Raw genomic sequence first — 26,050 nt, forward strand, 5'->3', positions numbered from 1 at the left:
TAGAGTTAAAAGAGAAAGCTTGCTGAGTGATAGGAATGGAGAACAGACCGAGAAAAAATGTGAGAAAGCACGTGATGAGCCAGCAACAGTCTGAGCATGTGACAAAGATGATACATGGGCTATGGTAAGTGATATCTTGTTTGGTCCTCACTTGGTTCAGATTGAGATAGCAGCTGAGATCGTAAATCTGAACGGATGACAATGTCATGCAGAATCCACCAGTATTTAAATCATATTTAATCTCTGTCTTATTCATTTAGGCCACTTGTGGTAAAACACCAGGATTGTGGCTATTCCGATTACTCCTGAATTTACTGACAATAATTCATGTAGTGACAATTTCTTTAAAGGTGCTGTATGCAAGGCAAGGCAAGGCAAGGCAAGACAAATTTATATTTACATAGCACATTTCATACCCAAATGCAACCCAAAGTGCTGTACAGATGAATCAAGTTGATTGTTGCCCAATCATAAAGCATGTCCCAAAGGGCTGTACAAGTAGTACTTTCTAATTTCACCTCAGTTTCAATTTAATCTCTAAAGTACAGTGTCACAAATCATAATAAGCTTCGGAGGGCTTTACCACATATGACATCCCTCTATCCCTGGACCCTCAAAGTAGATAAGGAAGAACTCCCCAAAAAACCCATATAATTGGGCGAAAAAATGCAACATTCAGAGCATTAATACATCAGTAAAACACAACAGCTCAGCTCAAAAAGTTCTATAGATAAGACATATAAAATTACACAAAGAGCACATACCCATAAAAAACACACCAAAAAGTCATAATTATGGAAAATATCAAATTATATCCTCAGACTCAGATCTTTATTAGCAGTACACTGGGTTTGGTTAAGCAACAGGATACACTGATGTTTAAATGAGTTTTTCAGCCTGCTGCATTTAAATGGAGGGACTCTGGAAAGCAGAAATTGGTATTCTCCATTTAGAGCATGCATGGGTCAGTGGACATGCTGTAACTAAGTCTGAGCATGCTCTTTTTGTAAGATGCCTGAAAGAGGTATACAAGTTCATTTTATAACTTAGTTTTAAGTCATGACACCACATCCAGAAAAGTAGGACTGAATATGGCAAATACTTGGGGACAGACTGGTAAGCATGCTCATATCCGAATGTGCTGCCAAGGACTTATTAGTGGATGTTTGCATAAGTAACACTCCGTACAGACCAATGTAATCATTAGCTGCTGAATGAGAATCCCAGTGATGATTACACAACACTGTCTCGGTCTGGCAAAAGGCTCATTACATTTCTCTTTGGTCTGCATTTGTAGACACACACACACAACACACACACACCCCCACACACACACACACACACACACACACACACACACACACACACACACACACACACACACACACACAGCCAGTGTGGATGCTAGTAACCTGTCATTGCTATGATAAGCCAGCAAGGGGAGACTGATTAACTGGCAGTGAAGCTGAAGAGAAAACAAGGTGACAAAATGAGGTGGAGGGGTGCAGAAATGTTGCTTATGCCTGTGTATATTAGGGCCAGATGAGACATACAGATGGAAAGAGCTGGAAATGGTTGAGAGAGCCAAGATTAAATTTGTACCATGTCAGAAATGCATGTAATTTCTTCTTATCTTCACTAAACAAGCAGAATATATACGGTTTTAATGTCAGTATGGGAACACTTTATCAACAGTAGATGAGAAAAAAAACTGTGCATGTACAGGCCTGGCCCACACAACATTTTTGACAAACTTTTTAAATTCATATAAATAAAATCAGCAGTGGAGTTCAACTTCGGTAAACCATTTGGACTGAGCTGACCATGGATGCATTTAAGAACTGGATACCGGACTCCAAGATTCATCAGAAAAAAAATTGCTCATCCAGCACGAGCCAAAAAAGTTTTACTGCTGCTAGTATGCTTCTATGTTGTGTGCTTTTAATGACTAGAAATGACTTTTTTTATGGCATGGAGTGAAGTGTGCAGACATTACTTTTTCATCAGGACCAGGTAGATATACCTTTAAAACATAGGAGGAAGGATGATGGTTATTAGCCTTGACATACCAAAATAACTCTCCAAAGTGTAATTATGTAATGTTCATGTTATATTAGATAGAAAGAGGAGACGGAGAGAACAGAATGTAATCAAATGGCTGTAATGTGGTCATCTGTTTCTGCAATGAGTTTGCACTGCTGGCCCCTCTTAACCTGAATGTCAGGGGTTGAACTTTATTAGCAACTAGCCACTGCTCTGTGTCACACACACACACACACACACACACACACACACACACACACACACACACACACACACACACACACACACACACACACACACACACACTACAGCAAGCTTGACCATTGCAATGCGGTGCTGTAATCTTAGCTATACAGAGTGTTGGCACATGCAGAGTATGTGTTTGGTTTCATTTCTGTCTGAATCACACCTAATAGAGCTTGCCACTATTTGTCTGAGTAGTTGACCTGTCTCTGGTTCAATTACTATGGAGCACCTCATTAGGTAGTGTTATTTTTATTTAGGCATATTTTTGTCCAGTTTTCAGTGGACATATCCTGAACATATTCAGTCATGTTCAGGGTGGACCACATGCTGCAGTTAGCCCTTATGTTCCCACTTGATACTTGTTTCTACACCTAGACAACATTCCTGCACTGAGTCATATGAATGACTTAATTAGATCGTCTGGATCAAGTGTTGCCTTGGGTGCTGGATAGTAGATCAACATACTGCCGGGAAATACCTGCTAAAATATCGGTCAGGTATCTCTCAGAGGGGGAAGCAGGAGAAGTAGGAAGGAAAGGTGGATATACATGCAAGTGGAGGACTATGAGAGAGGCCGAGAAGAGAAATGGAAAGGGAGTGGTGAAGTGGAAAATGTAAGCATTGTGTGTTTGCATACATGTCATACAAACGTTTCTAAAGTGCCATGATACAAGCCACCAGGGGGCGACGGGGGTGGGGTGGGGGGCAAAACTTTGAGGGGGGAAAAAGGGGAATATATAGTATAAATAGTTAGAGAAATAGAAAATAAATAGTTAAATCAACAAAAAAACATAATCTAGATGTCATCAATCACTGCATAACAAAATCTGTGTCTGCTGTGTGTTTACTGAATATAATGAATGAATAAGAAAAGAGAAAAATACTTTTACACATTATTACTGTTAATGTTGTTGTTGAATATTGTTGAGACAGAAATAACAGAAAGTTTATAACAAAGGACACTGAATGTAATTGAAACTACTGTTGAATGAAATGACAAGAAATGTTTATAACAGAGGAAAGACTGATTAGTATTAATAAAATAAGGAAACTATATTAAGGAGTTGTATGTTTGATTTTTGACATTTGCCATTATAATGTACATGTAATTTAAAAAAAAAAAATGCACAGGGGTCCGAGCCAGAGGCTAATGCAAGGTCCTTGGCATGGCAAAATTTGGGAACCCCTAGCATAGTATATGAGCTGACTTTGTTATCTGGAAGTGGAGGGGATGATGGATGGCGTGACACCCAGTTGAGACACTTGCAAAACAGTTTGAATCCATTCGGGACCAACAAACAACAAAACTGGTTGTTTTTCAGTGAGTCATCGCTATGTTTCCAGGAGCTTTTTAACTCCCAAATGTGGGTGTTTTGTAGTGACCCTTCACTATTTTTCCAGTGGGAATTGTGTCCCCACAACCAGGTATTTTAAGCCAAATAGTGATGTGACCTGTTTAAAGTGCACAGTGTAACTGCCAAACCGTGTACATTACATTAGTTTTTTTTTTTTTTAAATTGTTGATGTTACTCACTCTGTAGTGGCTTCACTGACTTGTCTTTATAGGGACAGATGGTGGATGTCAGTCTAGAACAACTATTTTAAGGGTCTATCACAACTAGAACAAACGTATGAAGCACATGAGCACTAGATGCCAACACACTGACCATCAAAATACCTCTGAAGGTCAAACTGTGTCAAACACCCTGCATAAGTTGTCTAATTGTGTCTTCAAGATTTATGGACCATTTTACTGCTGGCACTTCTCTGAAGGGACAAGGCCATGAGGTCATCTCAGGTCATGTTGGTGTTCTCGCTTGTCACCACAGTGAGAGTCAGTTCAAGTTTTAAGGCCTTGTCTTTGCCAGTCCTCATTTCTTCAAGAGGTTAGTTTGGGAGTTACATGGGTTTAGGGTTAGTTTAGTTTTGAGTAAAAATGAAGTGCATTTTGAGATTCATATACTGGATAGTCTGATTCAGATTTAGATTAAGGTCCTGACAACACAAAAAAGGGAATATCCAAATGTTGGTCCAAAATCCAGAAACGTTTATATCTGTACTGTCAAAGTGGAGAAATTCAGAATCTTACTAGAAGTTCAGCTTCACCCTTTTCCTGCATCTCAAATAGACCACTATTCACATTGAAAAAACCTGACAAGTCACTAAAAAGAGCCATGTTTGTGCCTTAAAAGCTACTGAAAAGAAAAAGTGACGGGTTAGTATAAAACACCCATGTTTGGTTCCAAAAAATCTGTAAAAACATGGTGCAGGTCTTGACAAAAAAAAATCCATGTTTTGTTCCTTAAACACAGCAACAGATTGCTACAAAACACCCATGTTTTTTTATCAATAAAGCTGCAAAATGCATCAGTAGATCATGACTGGTTTTGTTGGTGGCGGTCTCAAACAGTGGTCTGCAGCTTGGTGGGCGTTTTGCGAGAGTAAAAAAAAAGTCACAAAAAATGTGCTGAAAATGGTTCATCTCCACCTGCGTGTTTTCTGTTTCTTTTCGGACCTGAGTAAACGGTGGATATTGCAGTCACATGGTTTGTGTTCTGCTGGGCTATAAAGTTGGACACGGGGGAAATTATATCAAAACATGAAGTGACTGGTCCTCGTCTCTGCGCCTCAACAGCAGTGTGTGAAATGTGTCAGTTTATATGCAAAGTGTTGCAAAAATAGACCATTAACGTAATTGTTATTAGATGCCAAAGGTGTGGGGGTGATTTGGAGGTTATTGAGTCCCTGTGCTGGGGCACACTCTGCGTCGCTGTGTGTTGGGCAAGATGCCTGCTATATGACTAACATCCCAGAGTGTGTGAGCAGGACAGGTCTGAGCTAACTGTGATTTGTAGCAACAGGGCCATGGGGAACCCTCTCCTCTCTCGTGGACCAGAAATACTACACTCTTCTGCAATCTATGAATATTTTTACCTGCGACAGCAACTGGTAGCAGGTTCCCACAATTCCAGATGGCGTGGAGAAAGCTGTGTCAGTAAACTCAAGAGTCTGCCGTTAGTTAGTTTGCCTATGTCATGGTGCTGTAAGCATTTCCCAGACCGGACCTGACATGTGACTCACACACAGATGCCAACTGATCAGATCATGTTCACACAAGCATCATGGTCATAGTGCCACAGGGCCGCATTTAGACATCGATGAGCTAGACGCCTATGGCGCGACCAGCTGAAGGAGTGTCAAATAGAAGGAGGAATGGGCAATTTCTTAACCCTTTAAAACCTGGTTGAACATCAGTTTTCTTGTGCTGCCTGCAGACACAAATTAGTTTGATTTCTTTCAAAAACATGGGGGAAAATGCAGTAACCAGCTTGGCAAGAGATGTCCCATAAACTGCAAGAAACTAGCCTACTCAAGTTTGACAAAATTATCAAAAATCTATGGAAACATGCTCAGAAAACTATATTTAATACAACTTAGATAAAACTCATATAATATGTGCGCAGGTGGGTCCTCAACTTCTGTGATTAACAAAAAATGATCTGATAATCTGTATGCTGAAATAGAAAAAAAAAAAAATAGATAAAAAATAAGGGGGTCCCAAGTCAAGATCAGGACCAATAGGTCCATACAAAGATATCATTTCAGATATTTGCTCTTAGTATAACAGCTATCACATTCAATATTTAGAACAAATGTATAACCAGAATGCAGGAAATGAGGTGTTTGACATTTAAAATTTCCCGAGGGAGGACTCCCAGACCCCCCTGTTTAATATGTGTCCCTCCTAATGTTCAAATGAAACCTACACCTTTGGCTACCAACTATCTCGTGCTGTGAGGCTGTAATGAAAATATATCATCATGGCTTCTCTGGGGACCTGGCTGCCAGACCAGACCAAACTTGACCCATGGAATAAAAACTGGACTGTTGCATTTATTTCTGTGGATGCAGTAATATTTGAGCTACTATTTTAGTTGATAAGGTAAACACACAAACCTATAGTTCTATGTACTAACCATTACTATGAGACACTAAATGGTTGGCAGCGGTTTACAGGGATGTTGTTACAGCTTGTGTTAAACCAACAACGAGCATTATCTGACACTGGGCTGAAATTAGAGGTGACATTAACATCATAGCTTCTTTAAGTGATAAATGTTTTAACTGCTGCCGAGAATCAGTATTGCATTGTATGTATGTCTGTGTGTGTGAGAGAATATTAAAGCATGCTGACAAGCAGAGGCTTATGGGATAAACCTTCAACATTACAGCTGTCTTCACCAAATGAAAAATGACTCCTCTTTGAAAAAAAAACATGGAAATGATACGGAGCACAGCTGGAGTCATGCTGTGCACATCCATTAACACCTAGCTGCATGAAGAACACAAGCTGACAAGTGTAAATGCTAAGTAGCAAAAATACTAGTCGAGGCTGCTGATTCATATTTAAAATCACTGCGTATGCCGATTTACGCACAGCAACATTAAAGCCGTGTTGTGGACCTATCGATGAAATTTCAAAAATACTTGAAATTTCAGTACATTTTTCTTTAACTCATGTTTTTATTCTTGCCTATAGTAATTGGACCTCAAATGTTATTGATTTTACTTTCTTGGTAAATTGTTGACATTTCCCCTATTTTAAACCCAATTTGGTCCGTTTGAGTGAAATGTCTGAGTTATACATGTTTTAACAGTTTCTATTGCATTTATCAGTCCTATTTGAAGTTTTACATAATGATTTCAAAACTTCACTCATCATTCAAAAAGTAGGGGGGTGGATTAGATAAGTAGCATGCATAAAGCACAACACGCAAAAGTGGTAGTGGGATAGATTAGTTGGTGAGAGAGATAAGCACTGGTAACACAGATAATTACATTCATAGACTAATCTATGGGCAAAGTGGTAAAATAAGCTGTGCTCCAAAAACACACCTAGCTGCAAAATCCGAACAATAAAAAACACAAAGTCACACTCAACCTCTGTATACCTAAAAAAAAAGATTTTGCCAAATGCAAAATTATCTTGTATATATCAAGAAAATGAACCTATATCACTGAAAGGCTTTCTATTTCATAGTAAGAAGGGTGAACAGGCACAAAAGTACATACAGATTACCACTTATTTTCAAACTCAATTTCACTGACTTTCTTAAACTGAAGTGGATCTTCTGTCTTCGACTTCACCCTGTCACCTAACCTTGTTACTCACTGATGAGCTGCTTTCATGAGGTTAGTGCAGGTCCTCTGAGCTCGCCTCTTCTTGCTTGTCTTCTGCATCTCCAAAGCAGTCTGGAAACCTGGATCACCTCCCTCAAAGATCCAGTGATTACCAATAAAAATAAAGGATGGAAATAAGGGATGAAAAGACCCAAGACTGAAGAGCAAAATACGGGAATCATCCAAAAATGCAAAACCCCCAAAGGCCTCCACCATCCACAAAGTTCCAGCTGATATTTCTGTGCACTGAACACTGCTCTATGTGCAGCCAGTACAGTAATCTGAAGTGCTCTGACCTTCCTCCCTCTCTTTTTCCCTCCTCCCTCTGAGGCATGTCATACACACACACATTACCCCCTTCTCCCTGTATCACACAGATACGCTGAACCAGTGAAAGGAATTTTTACAATCGGAAATGCATGCCTTAATTAACAGTTCACCCACAAATGAAAAGCATCTATATTAACAACACATAAAACCTGTTACGTGTTGCTTTGTATAGAGCAAACAGGTGAAAGCTGTCATTATTAGCTTTTGGATTAAAGTATAGCATGTACAACACATACTCCATTTAAATTCCTACATCGTTAGAACTGTATTTAGCTACTGGTAATGTTTTTTATTTCAGTCAGTGGGGGCAGCATCCAGGGTTAGCCCTCTTTTACAGGATGGCAGGAATTACTGGGTCACAAGTCAGAGCTTCTGAGTCTCCAGTTACACAAGACCGCTGATTCAGAGGTGGACTGGTGAAGTGTAGAGGGACAGTGACAGGAAAGATGAGTTGGAGTGATGTAAGAAGATAGAGCAACACGTTAAAAGAAACAGGAGTGGTGTGTTTTGGGGGAGCGGGAGGGTGAAGGAGGGAACACCTCAAGATGATCAAAATGAGCATTAACCTAAAGACAACAAATTTTCCAGTGGCTTTGGATGCCACTGTGGAAACTTTTGCTCTTGTTAATGTTTATTTTGCTTCTGCATCAGTCACAAATACTAATTTTTGCAAGTGAAGTCCCAAATATTGTTGGGACACAAAAGAGCAAAGAGGAGCAGTTGTCATAAGTAGATGCTTACCAATACAGACAGACACTGTATTGATTTAATAATGCACTTCTGTAAAGCTGGGGGCTTTAAGGGACACAAGCCCCTCTTACAGTGCCTGTTCCAGCTGGCTGTCCACCACAGGAGGTAGAAACAGTACCTAAACGGTGTCTGTGTAAACAGGACAGCCGGCAGGAGGGGAGCATTCGCAGGATGGTTGTGATGTTTGGACAATGTGCTATGTGCGCTCTTCATAGATAAAATAGGGTAAAATCAGTGGAGAGTCCCTATAAAAAGCTCACCAGCAACACATTTTATCACTTACCACTAGTGGTATCTAGGCATGAAGATAGTTTGGGTGTATTTGCAGGAATTAAGGTGAATGGAATTTGTTAAGGTCAATCAAGGCACTTAAAAAATTAATTCAGATATCTTTTTATGTGCCTTTTCAGAAACAATTTCCCAAATACAGTTGATAATCCACGTATAAAAAGTTCTTGTATTTCTTCAATAAAATGTAGCTGGAGTGAAAACATACAGTGAGGTCTGCCAGAGCAAACAGGACATTGTTTTTTCAAAGACATGCTGCTGGGCGAGTTTTTTTTTTTTTAAGGGCTTTGAGCAGCTCAAATTAAATTCCATTCATGTTCCCTGTCTTGGTCTAGCTGTCCAACATTCAGAGATGGATATCTCAAACCGAGACATGCAAAACCAGAAAGTTCTGTGTGACTCGACATCACTGGTGTTTAGAAAAACAGTTTGACATGTAATATGTTTGCTTTCATGACCCTTTCGTAGCAGGGGACAGCCAAAGGTCAGTGTGGCAGTCAAAGCAATGACAGGAGTCATTCCAATATGAAAACATGTCATTTTGGTGTACAAATGGAAAGAGTTGTGGCCCTAATCGGGGTTAAACTTTGCTGCTTTGAGGCACTATGTGACAGTTTAGTACGAAACTGGGATTGAGTTGCAGAGAAAACACCAAAAACCAAGAACAGACAATCAGAACCAGATCTTCACTCAGATATTAATTATATTATTATCAATAATAATCCGTTGTTTTCACAGGCAGTAGTAACAGAAATAATTGTGTAACATTTTTACTTTATACCCCTTAACTTAAAATAATAAAGAAACATTTTCTCAGAGGCCTCTACTTTTTAGATAATTACTAGTATAATTATGATGTACGTAAACAAGTGTTTGCTGTAAACTGGCCTGTGTGTGTGTGTGTGTGTGTGTGTGTGTGTGTCCTAGGGAAACAGCAGATTGACAGGTGTTGATTGATATGAGTAATCACGCTTCCATTTCTGCTCAGGCAAAAAATGCAAAACCCTGAGCAGCATGAAACTCCATCTGTGCCCATGAGTGTGTGTCAGCGTTTGTGCGTGTGTGAGGAGAAATGTGTAACTGAGCTTGGTCTAACATACACAAACGTCTTGACAACAGCCTAACTTTTTAACTCATTGACTCTCCTCTGCTCATTAACATCGCCTCAGATTAGCCACTCTATGAAACAAGCACCATTTTTTTACCTTCATTTATACCTAAAAAGTCAGAGATCCCTTACTCAGTCCATTTGAAACAAACAACAAATTCCACATGTTAATCATTGTTTTGTTTTTTTTAATATGTAACAAATCCCCCTCAAAAAGGTAAAATCTTAAACTATTAAAGGAACATAAATTGACGGCCACTTGGCGGCAACATAACAAGCTGTATAAACAATATTGATCTCTATATCAAAGCGTAAAATTGTTAAGATTTACATGCAAATAGTTGCCTATTTACACATCCAGGGAGCAGGCAAACACAGACGGAAGTGTAGACATGAACACATATAAACTAATAAATAATGTCATATCCGTTTACAGTTTGTTATGTACCTGTGTAAATTATTTATATGCTTATGAATGTTATATTACTAAACCCATAAATAGAGGAAATACCTTTAGATAAAGATCTCCTTTTGTTTCCTCTCTTCTCTCACGGTTACACCTAGTTTACTCATTTCAAATGGGTCTTACCCTAAACAGCACGACTGACATTTAAATGTGTCATCATTCATTTCCTCAGCACACAGTCTACCACAATGACCACATGACAAGCCCTGCTCAGGAAAAGCTGACTCTTACAATCCAGGAGTGACTCTAAGCAGACTTGTGTTGACAATTAAAAGCTTTTATTTTGTACCAACGATTCTGATGTGTAACTTTAGCTCCACTTTGTGGTAGATTTGATCAGCGCAGCTCATAGAAAATATTTTAAATCTAAAAGCATATAGGTTTCATTTCAACATTGAAACATTGCATTTCCAGAATTCAGAAAATTACATGTCACATAATTATAATAATAACACCACAGAATTTATTATAATAACAACACATAATTTCCTGCATTCTGGTGAATTTTAATGCACCAAGTTGTGTCGTTTCTGCATCAACTATACTGTTAATGTCTTTAATTTTGGCAAAATAAGTCCTCTCTTGATGTTTTAAATATTAGCCTGTGCTCTCATGGATAATGTTAAAAGGAGCAGTAAAGAGCAGTACAGCTGCTGTAGCCATAGCCTTCGATTAAAGCACTAAAGCAGCTGCAGTCTGAGCTCTAACCGCCACAGCCACAGATTCATGCAGCACAGCCAGGCAGAGCAGCTGCAGCTGTGCTCACACACAGTGGATGTTACCATCAGTGCTCGGCCTTTTGAAAGGAGGAATGAGCATTAGAGTGGTCAAGGAATAAATCCAACATGAGTTCGCTTTTTACCACTCACGGTTCCCTCATCTCAAAGGGTTTTTTAAAATTTCTTTCACGTTTTGTTCTAGGTCTAGTAAATACCCAACTCGTGAATTTGAAAGCTTTTATGGTATGACTATCATCTTTCATTATGTCATGACTTGGTTAATGACATCACCTTATTGTTCAACTCGGCGTTCCTGCTGGACACTCTGTTTTATTTTTATGTCACATACACGTATTGGTCTGGTTAAAGCAAACGAAGGCGAGGTGTACACACACCCAAATAGTTAAAGCTACCACAACATTTTCTCACAGATCCACTGGTTTCTGGCACTACAGTTGTAATCGTTTAAGCCAAGGAAATCGATCATTGTACGAAGGTCACCACAGTCTTCTCCTCCATATGCATCATCAGGCTGCCCAAGGGCCCACTGCAACCTGCAGACAGACAGACAGACAGACAGCTGGAACACTATTCAAATGATCATGACAGTAGCACAGTTTGACCGCTAGTTAGTTGCAGATTTTTTAAAATATGCATATTTTTATTTTTCATTTGCTAATTATGTAAGGTCTCCATTAATGATGGAATATGTGAAGGTATGACTTTACGCTGAACCCAACAGAAAGTTTGTCATTTTTTAACTGAATGTGCAAGTTTTTGCAAATTACAGTGGTCTACTTAACAAACTGCTCCTGAGGATATCACTCAGCCAACTTCATATTTTGTCTGTGCCATCTTAAAGCTTTTGAGATTAAAATCATTTCAGACAGGAACCACCTCAATTGTGCCTAGCCTTGAGACTTCGATGACGATGTTTTATCGGGAAAATTTTGAGTTTTTGTTGAAGCACCATCGACTGACATGAAGTCAGCTTCATGTGACAAAAAATCATCCAGTATATACTAAATTTACATGGTGCATTATACACTTGCACACACTTGTTCATATACACAACATGATATTAAATTAGTGTGTGTTGTCTAGCACCACATAGTGAACACAGGAAGTGGTACACAATTTGCAATGTCGGTCACTCTGTGTGCAGAGTCCGACTTTCACAGATATGCCAATTTGACGCTGCTTGGAGCTTTAATTTATCGTTATAATGCAACGATTTAACAACGCACATATTTGCACAGTATAGTTACCCATGTGTGTATCAAAATCTCACCCAGCTTTGTTCACTGGTGTTCCATCCACCCAGATCCAAGTTCCTTCCTTCTCTCTGTCAGTCATACCAACCCACGCTGCTGCAGTGAATCCAGTGAGGAACGCCTGTCAAAAACCAACAGTCTCATAAACAGCAGGCTACAGAATCACACACAGGTCATTCAAATGTTTCTGTGTCATCCCACACAGTATTTGTAGCAATTCAGTTTATTAATGAGACATTCTCCCAGGCTATTCATTTACGATACAGTTTTGAGGGTCTCAAATAATGAGTCTGTATAATGCAGCGGTGTACGGGAATATGAAGGTACCTGTTCCTGTCTGCTGTTGATGACGACCAGGTCAGCGTCTCTCCGCAGGCAGTACTGCCGGCTGTCGTCCCAGCTCCTTCCTCTCTGCGAGGAGATGAAATAACAACTGGAGCCAAACATCAGCCAGCCCTTGGGGCAGGTTTCTTCCTCTGTGGTTTCACCTCAACACAAAAGCAACACAGACATCATGTCCCAACATTACATTTCACAACACAGAACATATAGAACAGAACAGCCTCGTGATGCAACAGAGAACAGGATGCTGCGAAACACAAATCACAAAACTTTGGAAGCTAATGTAGATTCATGTAGGTGAAATCTGTGGCTGACTTACACTTTAAAACAGGTTTTATTTATTTTACAAAATAGTTTTTGCACTACTCCTGGAAAGACATGTTGATAGTTTAAAATATTTCAAATCTGAGAGCGCCACAAACTTAATTCTCTTGACCTTGAATTATAATGGTGGCAGACATCTCAAAACCAAATAAATCAAACTCCAAAAAACTAACTAAAATGATTTTACATCCAGTTTTAGTTCACTTTCATTTAACTAAAAAAACCTGCCTCTAATAAAGTGCACAGATTTTACATTAAGATTAACAATGACCCTTTTTGTACTGATTTTAATCAAAGATCCTAAAGCAGTCAATTATTTTGTTTTTATCTCAGTTACTTTGCCAATCACCACGCTGACAATCATCACCGAATAAGCAAGAGTTACACATCCAACAGACACTGAGCGACATCAGCATGTATTTGGAGTTGTGTTTTTGTGCATCTCTCCTTTTATTGAACGCAAAAGGGCAGTACAAAATCAATAAAAAAACAGGGTACTGATAGGCAGTGCTTACATGGGGATAGATGGAAACAGAAATGTAGACGAGACCAGACAAACAAAACAAAAATACAAAGAAATGATCAGGCATGATGGTATTCTTACTGTTACTGGTTATTTTACTATGGTATGAGTGGCAATATAAATCAATTACCACACTCTCCCTGTCTAAATAAAATCACATTACATCTGATGAATCTAAGTCCAATATTCAATCTCATCCAGACCTAGTTTCGTCTCCACGACAACCTGAGGGAAACATCTGTCTCTATAGCTGTTGCGTTCACCAGCTTGTCTCTGACTCGTCTTTCTGCTGTTTGGTGCTGAGCAGGCAGTGCAAGAAGTGAGAGTGAACAAAAAAAAGAACAGTTAAGAGGCAGTAAAAGTGAAGCAGTGAGCTGAAGGCTGCAGAGAGCTGAAGTCAAGTGTCTGTGCACCTACCTGCATCAGTGGGTTCAGTCAGAGCAAGTCTCAGAGTGACGTTGAGAATCGCTTGAAGAATACACAGCAGGCCAAAGCTCAGCAGAACCACGCTGAGATGTCTGAGCTCTGTACACAAAGCACACACACACACACACACACACACACACACACACAATGTTAATGTTCTTATGCTGTATATGATATTGACATATAGAACAGCAAAAGCACAACAGCACTTGAATAACCTCCCAGATCTTTGATTACTTACTTGGTTTTTGAGTCTTCTCTGCAGCAGCATCCTCGGATTCAGGTTTGGGGAATTGCTGATACTCGCCAACTTCAAAAGCGACACGAGATTCATTTGAATTAAAGAACACGGCCATTATGAAGCAGCTGCGGTGAGAGAGTGTTTCAGGTTTCACACTGTGCAGCGCTTTTAAGACTTACACCTTTTCCTGTCGGTCAATGGCCTTCCTGTCTTGTGTAGAGGAAGTATCGTGCCATCAAATGTTTCCTATAGCCTAGAGGCAGTTGAGACTGGATGATTCTTTGTCTCATTAATGTGTTCAAAGTTATTTAGTTTATATATTAATGAACATAATGAACACGAGAAAAAGCCAGTGTGAGAATATTTTCTGGTTTCTGAGGGTCTGGTTTGGTTTTGAGTTAATGAAGGATCTTAAAAAAATAAATAAATAGATTTTTTTTTTTTTTTTTTTACAAAATACGGTAGTACTGTTTACATTTTGTTTGCAAAATTAAAACATCACCGCTGAACTTAAACTACAAAAATTTAAATGATTCCATGATTAGCCAGTCAAATCAAATCGTGATGTTATTCTAGATTCCCTGACTGCAGATCAGCTGTTGCCTAATTCTTTAGCATTTAAATCTAAACCAAGGATAAAATATAATCTCAGGTAGGACAGAAAAATTTGAAAAGGAAAAGTCTGCTTCACAAAGCATCTAAAAAAAGTCACTCATTTATTTGTTTTGTGTCTTAGTTTTGTGTGAAGAAATGTCCTGTTAAGCAAATGTTGTGGAGCAGCGTAAACGCAGCAGCAGCTTTACACAACAGCATGACAGAAACATGTTAGACAACAGAAATGTAGCTCAAACTGCTGATGTCAGTCTTACACAGAGACATTTATTTCCCATCGACACGGCTCATCAAACGGGAAAATACTGATATTTACAAAGCATTCTGGTAAAAAATACAGTCCATATACAATATCACATATGAGTGACAATGACTTTCACATTCTGACAGGACAGTTGATTACTTTCAACAAATGCCACTGCAAAGTCCTTGAAGGTCTGAAAACATGTAGCTTCATCTGAATCCAAACTGAACAGTTCTTTCATAGTCTATTTTTTCAGACCACAAAACCATCACATTTTCTTCCATTGTTTGCAGACATGATGACTCTATGAGGGCAACAAGAACTAACAGATGACACTGGGAAAGGTTTTAAGTACAAAGCCTTAGTGGAGAATTGAAAATATAGCAGTAATTATCATAATTAGTAGAAAGGTGTTCAAATCGGTAATCAAAACAAACTTTTTCTAAACTGCTTTTTACGTGTGATTAATATTGCATGTATTCGATTTTAAACAGTACAGTCTGATGCATGGCAGAGTAGCAGGCTTGGGAATGAGTTTGAACTCAAATATACAAGCATGTATTCAGGTACACTCAGGGCACGCTACTCGCAGGCGTAAGTGCATTTGTACTGTAGCACTTTAGTGAAAATGCACGTTTGGAAAGTTCATACGACTGGATAAATTAGAATGGCAATGGATGGCAGCCTGTTGCTTCTCCAGTATTTCAGTGTGTGTGTGTGTGCGAACAAGGCGTAAGGCTGAATTCATACCAAATTCAGCAGTCGAAGAAGATAAAAACAAAACAAATTTTGGTGGGTCAGGATTTTTTGTTTGTATGTGCGCACACGTGTCGTTTTGTGGCAGTAAAGACATGACAGTATTGATACCGAAAAGGAATTCTACAGACCTTTTAAGCCAGCATAAAGAAACGTCTTGGAGAGAAAAACTCTGCTGCTGGGATGATAAGACTGGCTTTCTGTGGCATTTGATTGGAAAAAAAAAGTCATATTGACTTGGAATATTACAAATAAAAATATCAATTTAATCAGGGACTACTTTCCCTCAGGAGATCTACATGGTAAACAAGTCTGTACCAGTGAGAAAAATAAAATAATAATCAAAACTTAAAACACTGCAGTGACTTAATATGTGGTTTGTCACTGTACATCACTGGGTTTTATCAGCTATATAAATTTGAATTCATAATCAATGATTTTTCAGCCTAATTAGCACTGCTTACAAGCAGAGCCAGTGATTGACACAGAGATAATAAGTCCAGCTGTCCTGTATGACAGTCGACAAAGAAATGACACATTCCTCCAACAAGAATAAACCAAAACATCAACTCACCAGCAGGAGCTCTGGTTAGTGTGTACGTGTACAGAGGGCTTCACTGAGGAGGAGGTGGGGGTGGAGGAGGCGGAGGAGGAGGAGGGAGGTCGGCGAAGGGGATAGAGTTTGGTGGCCAGAGATGAGAGGAGAAAGATGGATTGAAGTAAGAAGGAGGAGGAGGAGGAGGTGGGGGATACAGAGGGAAGTTGGGTGGAGGGAAAAGGTGAGGAGGCGGAGGGTAAGGGCAGGGAGGGGGGAGGTACATGGGAGGGACATTTGTGTGTCCAGGAGGTGGGTGTGGGTGTCTGGGTGGAGGGGGTGTGTGGCTGAAAGGTGGGTGTTTATTCCTCGGGTTCTGGTGCCTGTGTGGATTTCCTGCGTGCCTTGGTTGGAAACCCCGGACGTTACGCTGCTGTTGCAAGGTGTTATGGGTAACGTTGGCAGGATTATCTGGAGGAAAAATACAAAAAAAGATTAAGCAAAATTAGAAATACATGGATGTCTATCATATTCTGCAGGATGGTTAATTATTTTCAACTTTCATTCAGATGGTTACACCACAACACAATCAAAAAATATTAGTTACTGTCTTTAATCTGGAGTGCAGAATATACTTCCTGTTTATGTGTGCAAATACCTGTACTGTTGTTGTCCCTCTTCTTTTTGTTTTTCCCTTTCCTCTTGGCTTCCTGCTCTTTCTCATCATCACTATAATCTAAAGCCTGGAGAGATAAGAGAGACAGACAAATAATAAAGTAAACACAGCAGTTTTTTGAAAGTGGTGGAGGCTTTACATATAAAGTTTACAGATAATGAGACATTGAGACAGATAATCAGTGAAAAAAATTATATTCTTGTTCTGTTTACGTTCCTGTCTATGTGCTTACCTCCTCTGGTGGTTCTTGGTCATTCTTCCAAGAGGCATCAGATCCTTTTATGCTGAAAGAAAAGCATTTTCACTTTAATACTCGAGTCAGAAGTTTGGTCAGAACAAACTTCACTTCATCAAATCAACAGGGATTCTCTAATAAACCTTCTCCTGCCAAGTAAATGTGCTCCTAAAGTGAAGAAATTCTTAAGCACACAAAAAAATTTAGAAGCTCAGTGAAAAAATGTTCAAGTCCTAATATCTGGGGCATCTGATAAGTCTTTGCAGCAAAGGTCCGAACCTCATAGTGTCAAAAATTGCATCCTATAGCCTGCCCCTCTGTCCTTTTAATAAAATCAACATGCATTTCCAAATCATTACAACAATACCTAATATCTGCTTTCAAAGTAGGTCACTTTTAACATACAGACACATCTTTACCATAAATAAAATTAGTCCAAGTACAATAAATCTTAAAAGAAAAAAAGACTGAATCTTTAGAAGAAAACACACTAAACTTGACTCTTTTGGCAAATAGAGCTTCGAGCCTGCTTTTTCTTTATTTTTGAACATGTTTCTTCTTTCCTTTTTTTCTGTCCTACCACTAGTTTGAATCACAACTCCCATTCACATGTGTAGGTGCTCATTGGTGAACCTGGAATGTAGATCTCTTATCAAATGTGATTCCTCTTTTGCAAATAAAATAAATAACTAATCATTACATTTGTCTGACTTTAATGTCGGCGTGTACTTACAGTTTGAGCTGTTGTGTGAGGATGACTCTTGTGTACTCTTTGATGGTCGGTGCGTAATACACCGTCACTCCCTCCTTCAGCCCCTTGCTGCTTATCTGGTCCAAGGAGTTAAAACGCAAAATATACAGCGGGCTTGTCACTGGGCCAAACACCTCGAACACCTGCAACACAAAACATCAAAAAGTCACAGGATGCAAACAAACTGATTAGATTAAACACTGGGTCCGCTCCATTTCTGTTCCTCAGTACAACTGTGTGTGTGTCGTGTAATCTGTTAGTCAATTGCAAATTGACAAAACAAACAAAAATATTGGCCTACAGGCGAAAGCCTTGGTTGACTGCACATCCGTGACAATGGACATCCTTTAACCTCTCTCACTGTGCTACGTGGGACCACCATGTTAAAGCCACAACCAAAGATGTCACCACATTTCTGTCTATGGCTACCTTTTGTCTAAGACAGCCCAAAATCGCACAGTGTATACTGGGCTTTACACAAGACCCGATCAGACAGTGGTTAAGACAAAAACAGGCCCCTGCTGGTTCACACCCACCTTGCCAACCGCAAGCCTGTCAGATGTAAAGATGATGCTGTCATCAGTCAGAGGGGGCGTGTCTTTCAGAGACTGGATGACAACTGCAGACACAGATAGTTTGGTGTGTTTCCAGTTCTTTAACAATCAGACAGTAAAAGTTGCAGTGTGACCTGAGCATGAACGTGTGTATATTTACCAAGTTGCTGTATAATGCTAGAGATGGTTCCTATAGGCTGCAGCTCTGCATCTTCTGGTAACAACACGCACACCTCCTCCACTGCTGGCAGCTCCTACACACAAACACAACATCAGCTTCTGGTCTGATGGTATCAAAGCACATTCATTTGTAGGATTTAGAAAATGATGGGAAAACAAATAAAGTGCACAATAACATGTTTATTAAGCTGCTTCTGCATTCTCTGGCAGCTCGTGGTGACTGTTCAGAACTTACAAATGAGAATTGAACAATACGAGTGTGTGGAAGAGGAAAATAACCTTGACACTGGAGGGCGACTGCTTTTCTTCTAATTTGCTCATAGCTAATAAGTTCATCCTTGAGTTACACATTATTGTCTTTCTCTTCAGCATAAAGTAAAACAGGAACTCCAGAAGACAAAGTAAAAGCCTCCATTTGACTCTTCAAACAAACAATCACAGACTGACCTCGAGCAGAACTTCATCTCTAGTTTTGATTGGAGCTGGTTGGCTGAAACCCTCGTCATCATCATCATCCTCAAAAATGGGGGCAGAGGGAGAAGACGAGGATGAGGAGGACGATGAAGAGGAGGAGGAGGAAGACGAGCTGTCACTGAGGACAGGAAATGAGGAGCATCAGAGTCTGTTTTTTGTTTCCATTCTCGTACTGCTTCCTGATCATAACTTTTCTGGCATTCTGCTGTGTGTCTGTGTGTGAGTGTGTGTGTGTGTGTGTGTGAATACCTGTCTGAATCCTCTGAATCATCATCATCACAGTCCTCTGGTCTACACACAGTGTCTGAAGAAAGCATTGCTCCTGTTGACTCTGGATGTGTTTGTGTATTTGAAGATGTCTCTGCGTCGGTGGGGGTTACATTTAGATTTTCTAGTTGCGTTGTCATTGTGACCTCCATCTCCTCTTCTTCTTCCTCTTCCTTGGGCTCTGGCAACGTCTGTCCATTCTCCTCTGATAATTTTTCAGCCATCTGGAATGAACATACACTTTGAACCTCTGAAGGCATATCTTCAGGTAACACATGGAATAAAGGGATTCACAAAACAACCTTTTATTTTAGTCTAAACATTTGGTTTGTGTCTTTTACCAATTTGTCAACTGGCTAAGCTTATTTATCCCTGCCAGAGTCACTAATGCTGTTAAATTATAATCAGACTTACAAAACTTAATCTTAAATTGGCATTATTGTCTTACAGGCTGTCGGAGGGTAGCAGACACTTACATTTATGACTTTGCTAAACCTTTTGATTTGTGGCTTTATTTAAGACAAAATTTGAGACAAATCATGTTTTTTTTCTACAAGCATTTCAGCTAAGTAAAATACAAAGTCCCGTGCAGAAGTAGACTTTATGTATAAATATTCATTCAGGTAAATATTTTGAGATAAAATATTAAGAGATAAGTGCAGGTAATAAGTCAAAAGATAGTATGGGGTTCAGAGGTAGGTTTAAAGAGTTGTAAAATCAGAAATATACTTACTTAAAATGGACTTACATGCAGAAAAGAATAATCATTTTGACAAAAATGCATTATAATAGGGAGAAATCAAATAGATCGTTTACTGCGATTAAGACCTCACCAATTCACATTTAAACCCGCGTAACGACTTACAAGCCCTAATATGTATAAAAACTGAGTTTCAGACTTTTTAAGGACCTGCAGACTCTCTGTCTTTGAGTGATTAAAGTTAACAAATGAAGCAAGAGTCGATAAAGAATGATGTTCAATATATTTTAAGGTCATAGAATAAATGGCATCTTGAGCTTGAATATGTCACTTATTGATAAAATAGTGTTAAATAAACGTGTTTCGCTTGGAGTTATGTGACTAAATACCCTTAACACGAGGGCGAAACTGTAGACTTTAACAGTTTTCTCGATATCTTACAAAACAAACGCATGACAACATCGAAATTAATCTCTGTACAAATCCACAAATCACACAACTAGTGGATATGCAGGTTAAAATTACAGTGCGGACAAAATAAAACAAAGTAAAGCTTTTAGTGTAACGTTGGCTATATACATCCACGCTAGCGGCACTCGGCTAACTAGCTAACAGGCTAACCAGGGCTAACAGCGTTGAAATTAAGAAACGAAGCGGACTAAATAGTCGCGGGGAAGCGTAGCGCCTGAATCTCCTTTAGGAAGAACTCCACAAGCAACCTGACAACAAGGTAACAATGAGTTTTTATGAGTAATACCTGTTTGTTGCTGAGGCTACCAAGCCGGTGTTGTGAAGAACCTCATGCAGCTCCCGAACAGCGTGAATACCACCACGATGAGCCAGTTACTTCCGCTATCAAACTTCAAAATAATAATTGTTCTTTCTCAAAATCAGTGTTAAAGTGACAAAAATCATCACCAAATAGATATCAACATACAGTACAATGAAAATTACATAATGCAAAGGGGAATTAAATTTTCTTTAGCCTATTTAAATTGCATACAATAAGCCGAAATAATACACGCATTCAGTGGGTGTAGGCAGTCATATGACAATAACAAAATATGCCTTAAGTGTTATCAAAATCTAAGAATCATATCACATTGTAATGTACTAAATATTACTTAATTACGCATTGAAAGGAACTGTAACATGTATATCAAATGAACTAGGCTATATTGCAGACCAACTTAGTCCTACAGTTTATTCTGAAGGTGAAATTCTTGAATTCCGGTGGTAGTCGTTTCTCTCTCCGTTACTTTACGCAGCTGGAAAAAAATCCAACCCAAAACGTGGGGTTATGTTTTTCCGGGTGTGCGCATGGCTGTCTAAAAACAACTGAGAGACACATTTCTGTAAATATAAATAAATTATAGTAAATATAAAAAAAAGTAAAATAAAGTAAAAATAAATAAATAAATAAATACACTAAAACGCCCTCATAGGCCACACTGATATGTGTTTATAGTGTTTTTATTGTTCCTGTGAAATAGGCTCGTGGTATTTTTACTTTATTTAGTATCTTATCTTATCTTATTATTATTATTATCATTATTATTATTATTGTTATTATTATTATTAACAATTTATTATTATTGTTATTATTATTATTATTATTATTATTATTATTATTAGTAGTAGTAGTAGTAGTAGTAGTAGAATGGTGGTGTAGTATTAAGTGTAAAAACACACGTGCATTTATGTCCAAACACAGTAACCAGGATTGCTGATGGTTTACTCTGTTGAGGTCTTACTACTAAATCACGTAAAAAAATTTTTTTTAAAAAGCCTACACTTATGCATATCTTTTATTAACAACAACTAGTCCTCTTCTCATTGGCTGGATCTGATGAGTGACCTTGAGTCCACAGAGGCAAGGGACAGAGGCAACTACTCTGCCACAATTCTGATAATGCAAAACGATCAGATTTACTGATCTTCTTGAAGGTGTTCTTGGTGGAATGAACGACGGGTCAAAGACTACTCTGGACAAATGTAAACCAAAAATGATCCAATTTATATATTTTTCCCTCAATGTGCTATTTCACACAAAACAAGCGATAATCCAAAATAATCTCACTGGGCTATCTTCTTTTCATTTTAGTGTTATACTGTTCAGTCAATCAGTCAGTCTATGTGATTACACAACAATGACAGTGGAACAGTTGCAAGCAATGAAAAAGGCCTACTTGTTCTCAGGCTCCCTAAGGCAATGCTAATATAATCTATAAAAGGAAAAAAGTAATAATGACAATCACAGATATAGACATGAAACACAATATAGTGAGTTAAAATACAAATTAAAAATAGCCTAATGTATACAATACAATATAAAGCCTTAAATTGTGGTTGACTAAAATATACAGTCTATGTAAACTGCAGTGTGTGCAGGTGTAGTCTGAAGCTGGCATAAGTGTTTATGGGGTCTATGGGAAAATACATGTACAATCATACTAACAGCATAACTTATAACAAAAGTGGCAATAAAATGAAATACTTATACTTCAAGACCGTATGGAAGTGATGGAAGAAATATTCAGAATTTCTACTTTAATTAAACTAGCAAAACCAATATTTGAAAATACTTGATTACAGTTAAAACTCCTGCGTTGAAAGTTGAATTAAATTATAATCACATACGCATTATTGGGAAAATGTACTTAAAGCAGGCTTACATGAAATATCAGTAATGCACCATTGATAATACTGGATTATTATTACTGATTATTACTGGACTATTAATCATCGGAACACCCAATTCTCACTGTTTGTGGCATCTTCTTTTGCTTTGTAAAGATGGATTTTTAGGTAATGCTGTAGCACGTTTTTACACATTGGAAATTACTATAGACATATTAGCAAAACATTTAAAATCTTGTTTTACTTTATCATATATGATCAATAGGTGGCAGCACAACCCTTTTGACTAAATTTCTTGGCTACGGTCTCAGGGAGTGTGGCTCAACACAGAGAAACAAAAAGTTCGAATCTTTTCATAAAGCACAACTTTGATCCTGATTTGAGTCATGTGATATTTGGAATCAAATATTTTAAACTGCAGATGCTCTGGTTTAGGAACCACGAAACCTGAAAAGCCCAATAACAGTTTTTGTCATGATTCAATTTTACATCAGAATGCATGACTAGTGTTTTTCTTTGAATTGAACTTGTCAAAAGCGGTGATAGATTTGAGGATGTGGACTGTGTATTTCTATGTGGTTAAGTGAAAGTCATGATCCAAGAAATGTTTTCAGCCTTTGAGTGGTTTTTATATTAGAACAGCCAAACACTGGTTGACTTGTAAAATGTCTCAGTTTTCAAAATGTCCTTTCATGACCTTTTCTTAGCTGAATGTTTGCACAAGCCTCTGTTGTAAAATGTCGAAAATCAACGAAGAATGGACATTTCTAAATACACAAATTAATTTTGTTTCTCAACAGCTAATTTGACGTCAGAACCCCTTGAATCAATTTTTTTGTCTGGAGTCAAAAAATGCAAGACCATTTCCTGTACAACCAAGATTCCTCAATGATAATCGTGTTACTTAAAAGTTTTCTAATTTTTCACCTGGCAGCAGGGTCAATAAATACGTCATAAAATCAGCTGATGTTTGCCCCTGAATGGCCATATTGTTACTGTGCTAATCAACTGGCAGCGGCTCAGTGCCACTGCTTTACTTCAAAGTCAGTTCACACATCAAACACTTCTCAAGCGCCTCAGAGTCAGACCGCTTTGTGCCAATCAGTGCTGCTTTTGAAAACAAATTGACATAAATGTCTGCAGTCACAGCTCTACATCAGTAGGATAATTATAAGTGAACTCTTGCAGGATTCACATTTGCATGCACCAAAGGAGCTGAGAAATGTGCCATTGTTGTCGGTGTGTATGACTCACCTCCATAGAATGCTTTATTAGAATTATACTGGTGTTTGCATTCAAGTGAACAGGAAGTGGAACACCAATATGTCTTATTGAGACAGTGCCTCTGTGTCCTATGATATTTCCTTTGATAACATTGTATGAGCCAAGTCTCTAATACTGATTCCCATTGTTCAACAGGGCAAAATAGAAAGGAGACATAGCTAAGAAATCCCTGATGTGCACACTCAAAGAAAACCTTGAAAATCTTTGTTTTGCTGCATAGAAAAAACAATTCAGCTAATTTATCCTGGTGACTCGGGAGGCTGAGGGACATTATTTATACATATTTTACTGTAGTATCACTGATGGTCCACTGTCTGACAATTGTTCAGTTCATCCCACCTGTTTTCCTCTGGGTTTTGCCAATGGTCTGAAAAACAACACAAAAATGTATAAAAATAAAATGAAGGCAGCCTATCAAGGTCACTGAGATATTGTCTCACAAAAATAGGAATGTAACTGTTGGCAGTCACAATTTATTATTCTGGTCCAGCAATTACAACAGCTGTTTTTAACATGTAATCATTGTTTCGGAAATGTCTAAGGCATAAACCTATGAAGGTCACCTCACCAGAGGAATTGCACATTGAAGCTTTATTTATTAGCATTAGGTTAAATGTGTCCTCTCACAAGCTGATCTCATGCACTGTATGTATATCTTACAAAACATTATGCAACAGATTTTGTATATAACCCATATAATCAGGACGGCAGCGATCATGTGACCAATGCTCTGACGGTAGTAAAGAAGGAGGTAGTATAAAGAGTAAAAGCCTGTGCAAGGACTAAGGTTGGGGTGATGGATGGATCAAACAAACACCAGACTTTCCCTGAGGAGACTGTTGCTCGTGTGTTGTTTGAAACCAAGTGAACTTGAGTTATCTTAAGGTACAGCTTTGCCTAAACCTTACATACACAACTTTATGTTAGGTAGGTAATGAGACAATGCGAACATGTTTGTTTCCTAACACTAACCCAACCTTAACCCCTAACGCCTTTCAAAGGTTAGATTTAAGCAAGAAAAGCTACAAAGGTTAGGTTTAGAAACTTTACTTTAATAACTGCATAACATGAGGACACATTTCTTGGGACACTTATTTGTTAGATATACAAACCACCGTATATGCATCCACCTCCCCATCCGCTCACCCTATATGCGCACCCGTGCTCCTTATATTACGGGGTTAACAGCAGCATTATTACCTGATGCTGTCTGTCAGCTCTTCAGGTGCACGCGACCCGTTTCATCCGGCTGCATTGTTAAGTGACGCTATCCGTGCACGTTGCATGTGGACGCTGAAGGTGGCTTTTGGTGTCACACTCGTATGCCAACAGCACTGACAGAGCGGGCTATTTGATGAGTTCGGAGTAAGAACGGGTTGGTCTTTCAGGGTTAGTTGGCCCAGTAGTCACCAAACTAGAGAGAAGACTGGGGATACGATGGAAAAAATACTTTTGGTTGGCTTTAAGGAGGTTCTGGCATACCATTACATGACTCAAGAAGGGACAGCAGGGCTTGGGTCAGGCTGTGTCAGCCGGGGAAAACTGTCAACCCTGACTGGAGATGCTGAACGGTGGAAAGCACTTTAGGAACATCTGAACCCGGCCAATTTGTCCTCTGTAAAGAAGTCAGAGTTTGAAGACTACCCATCCCTGGCAGATGTCTCTGAGATAGTTAAGTAGTAAATAAAAAATGTATTTTTGGGTTGTTATGTATCCATCCTGAGCCTGTTTGTGTTTTTACAGTACAGGGAAAAATTAAACTTTTGTCTCTAAGGGGCCACAGGATGTGTTTACTGGTTATAAAGGCAGCAGGTGTTTTGCTGGCATTGTCTCATACACAGGCAGAGTCACTGAGTATTCTTCTTTTTAATGGTCCCAATG

General features: G+C 38.8%; 3 protein-coding genes across 3 annotated transcripts in view; all 3 read right to left on the reverse strand.

Moving 5' to 3' along the window:
* Positions 1-7,588, reverse strand: part of LOC121941807 (zinc finger protein 638-like) — a 33,326-nt gene extending 25,738 nt beyond the window's left edge. The window contains exon 1 of the mRNA XM_042484683.1: positions 7,463-7,588. Coding sequence (XP_042340617.1) covers positions 7,463-7,530 — 68 coding nt within the window. The 5' untranslated portion in view covers positions 7,531-7,588. The remainder of the gene's footprint in view (positions 1-7,462) is intronic.
* A 3,305-nt stretch (positions 7,589-10,893) lies between these two features.
* LOC121942695 (asialoglycoprotein receptor 2-like) lies at positions 10,894-14,579 on the reverse strand. The gene is made up of 5 exons (XM_042485974.1): positions 14,262-14,579; positions 14,012-14,119; positions 12,733-12,893; positions 12,423-12,526; positions 10,894-11,685 (listed from the first exon to the last, which is right to left on the reverse strand). Exons 1-5 carry the CDS (start codon positions 14,374-14,376, stop codon positions 11,541-11,543), a joined length of 633 nt encoding a protein of 210 aa, XP_042341908.1. The 5' UTR covers positions 14,377-14,579; the 3' UTR covers positions 10,894-11,540.
* A 541-nt stretch (positions 14,580-15,120) lies between these two features.
* On the reverse strand, positions 15,121-21,072 carry LOC121942158 (H/ACA ribonucleoprotein complex non-core subunit NAF1-like). The gene is made up of 9 exons (XM_042485285.1): positions 21,003-21,072; positions 19,528-19,769; positions 19,252-19,396; positions 18,785-18,878; positions 18,607-18,689; positions 18,053-18,213; positions 17,317-17,368; positions 17,067-17,151; positions 15,121-16,879 (listed from the first exon to the last, which is right to left on the reverse strand). The coding sequence occupies exons 2-9, from the start codon at positions 19,767-19,769 to the stop codon at positions 16,488-16,490; spliced, it is 1,254 nt and encodes a 417-aa protein (XP_042341219.1). The 5' UTR covers positions 21,003-21,072; the 3' UTR covers positions 15,121-16,487.
* Positions 21,073-26,050: the final 4,978 nt, after the last annotated feature.

Source organism: Plectropomus leopardus, chromosome 4 (genome assembly GCF_008729295.1).
Source record: "Plectropomus leopardus isolate mb chromosome 4, YSFRI_Pleo_2.0, whole genome shotgun sequence".
NCBI classification, from domain to species: domain Eukaryota; kingdom Metazoa; phylum Chordata; class Actinopteri; order Perciformes; family Serranidae; genus Plectropomus; species Plectropomus leopardus.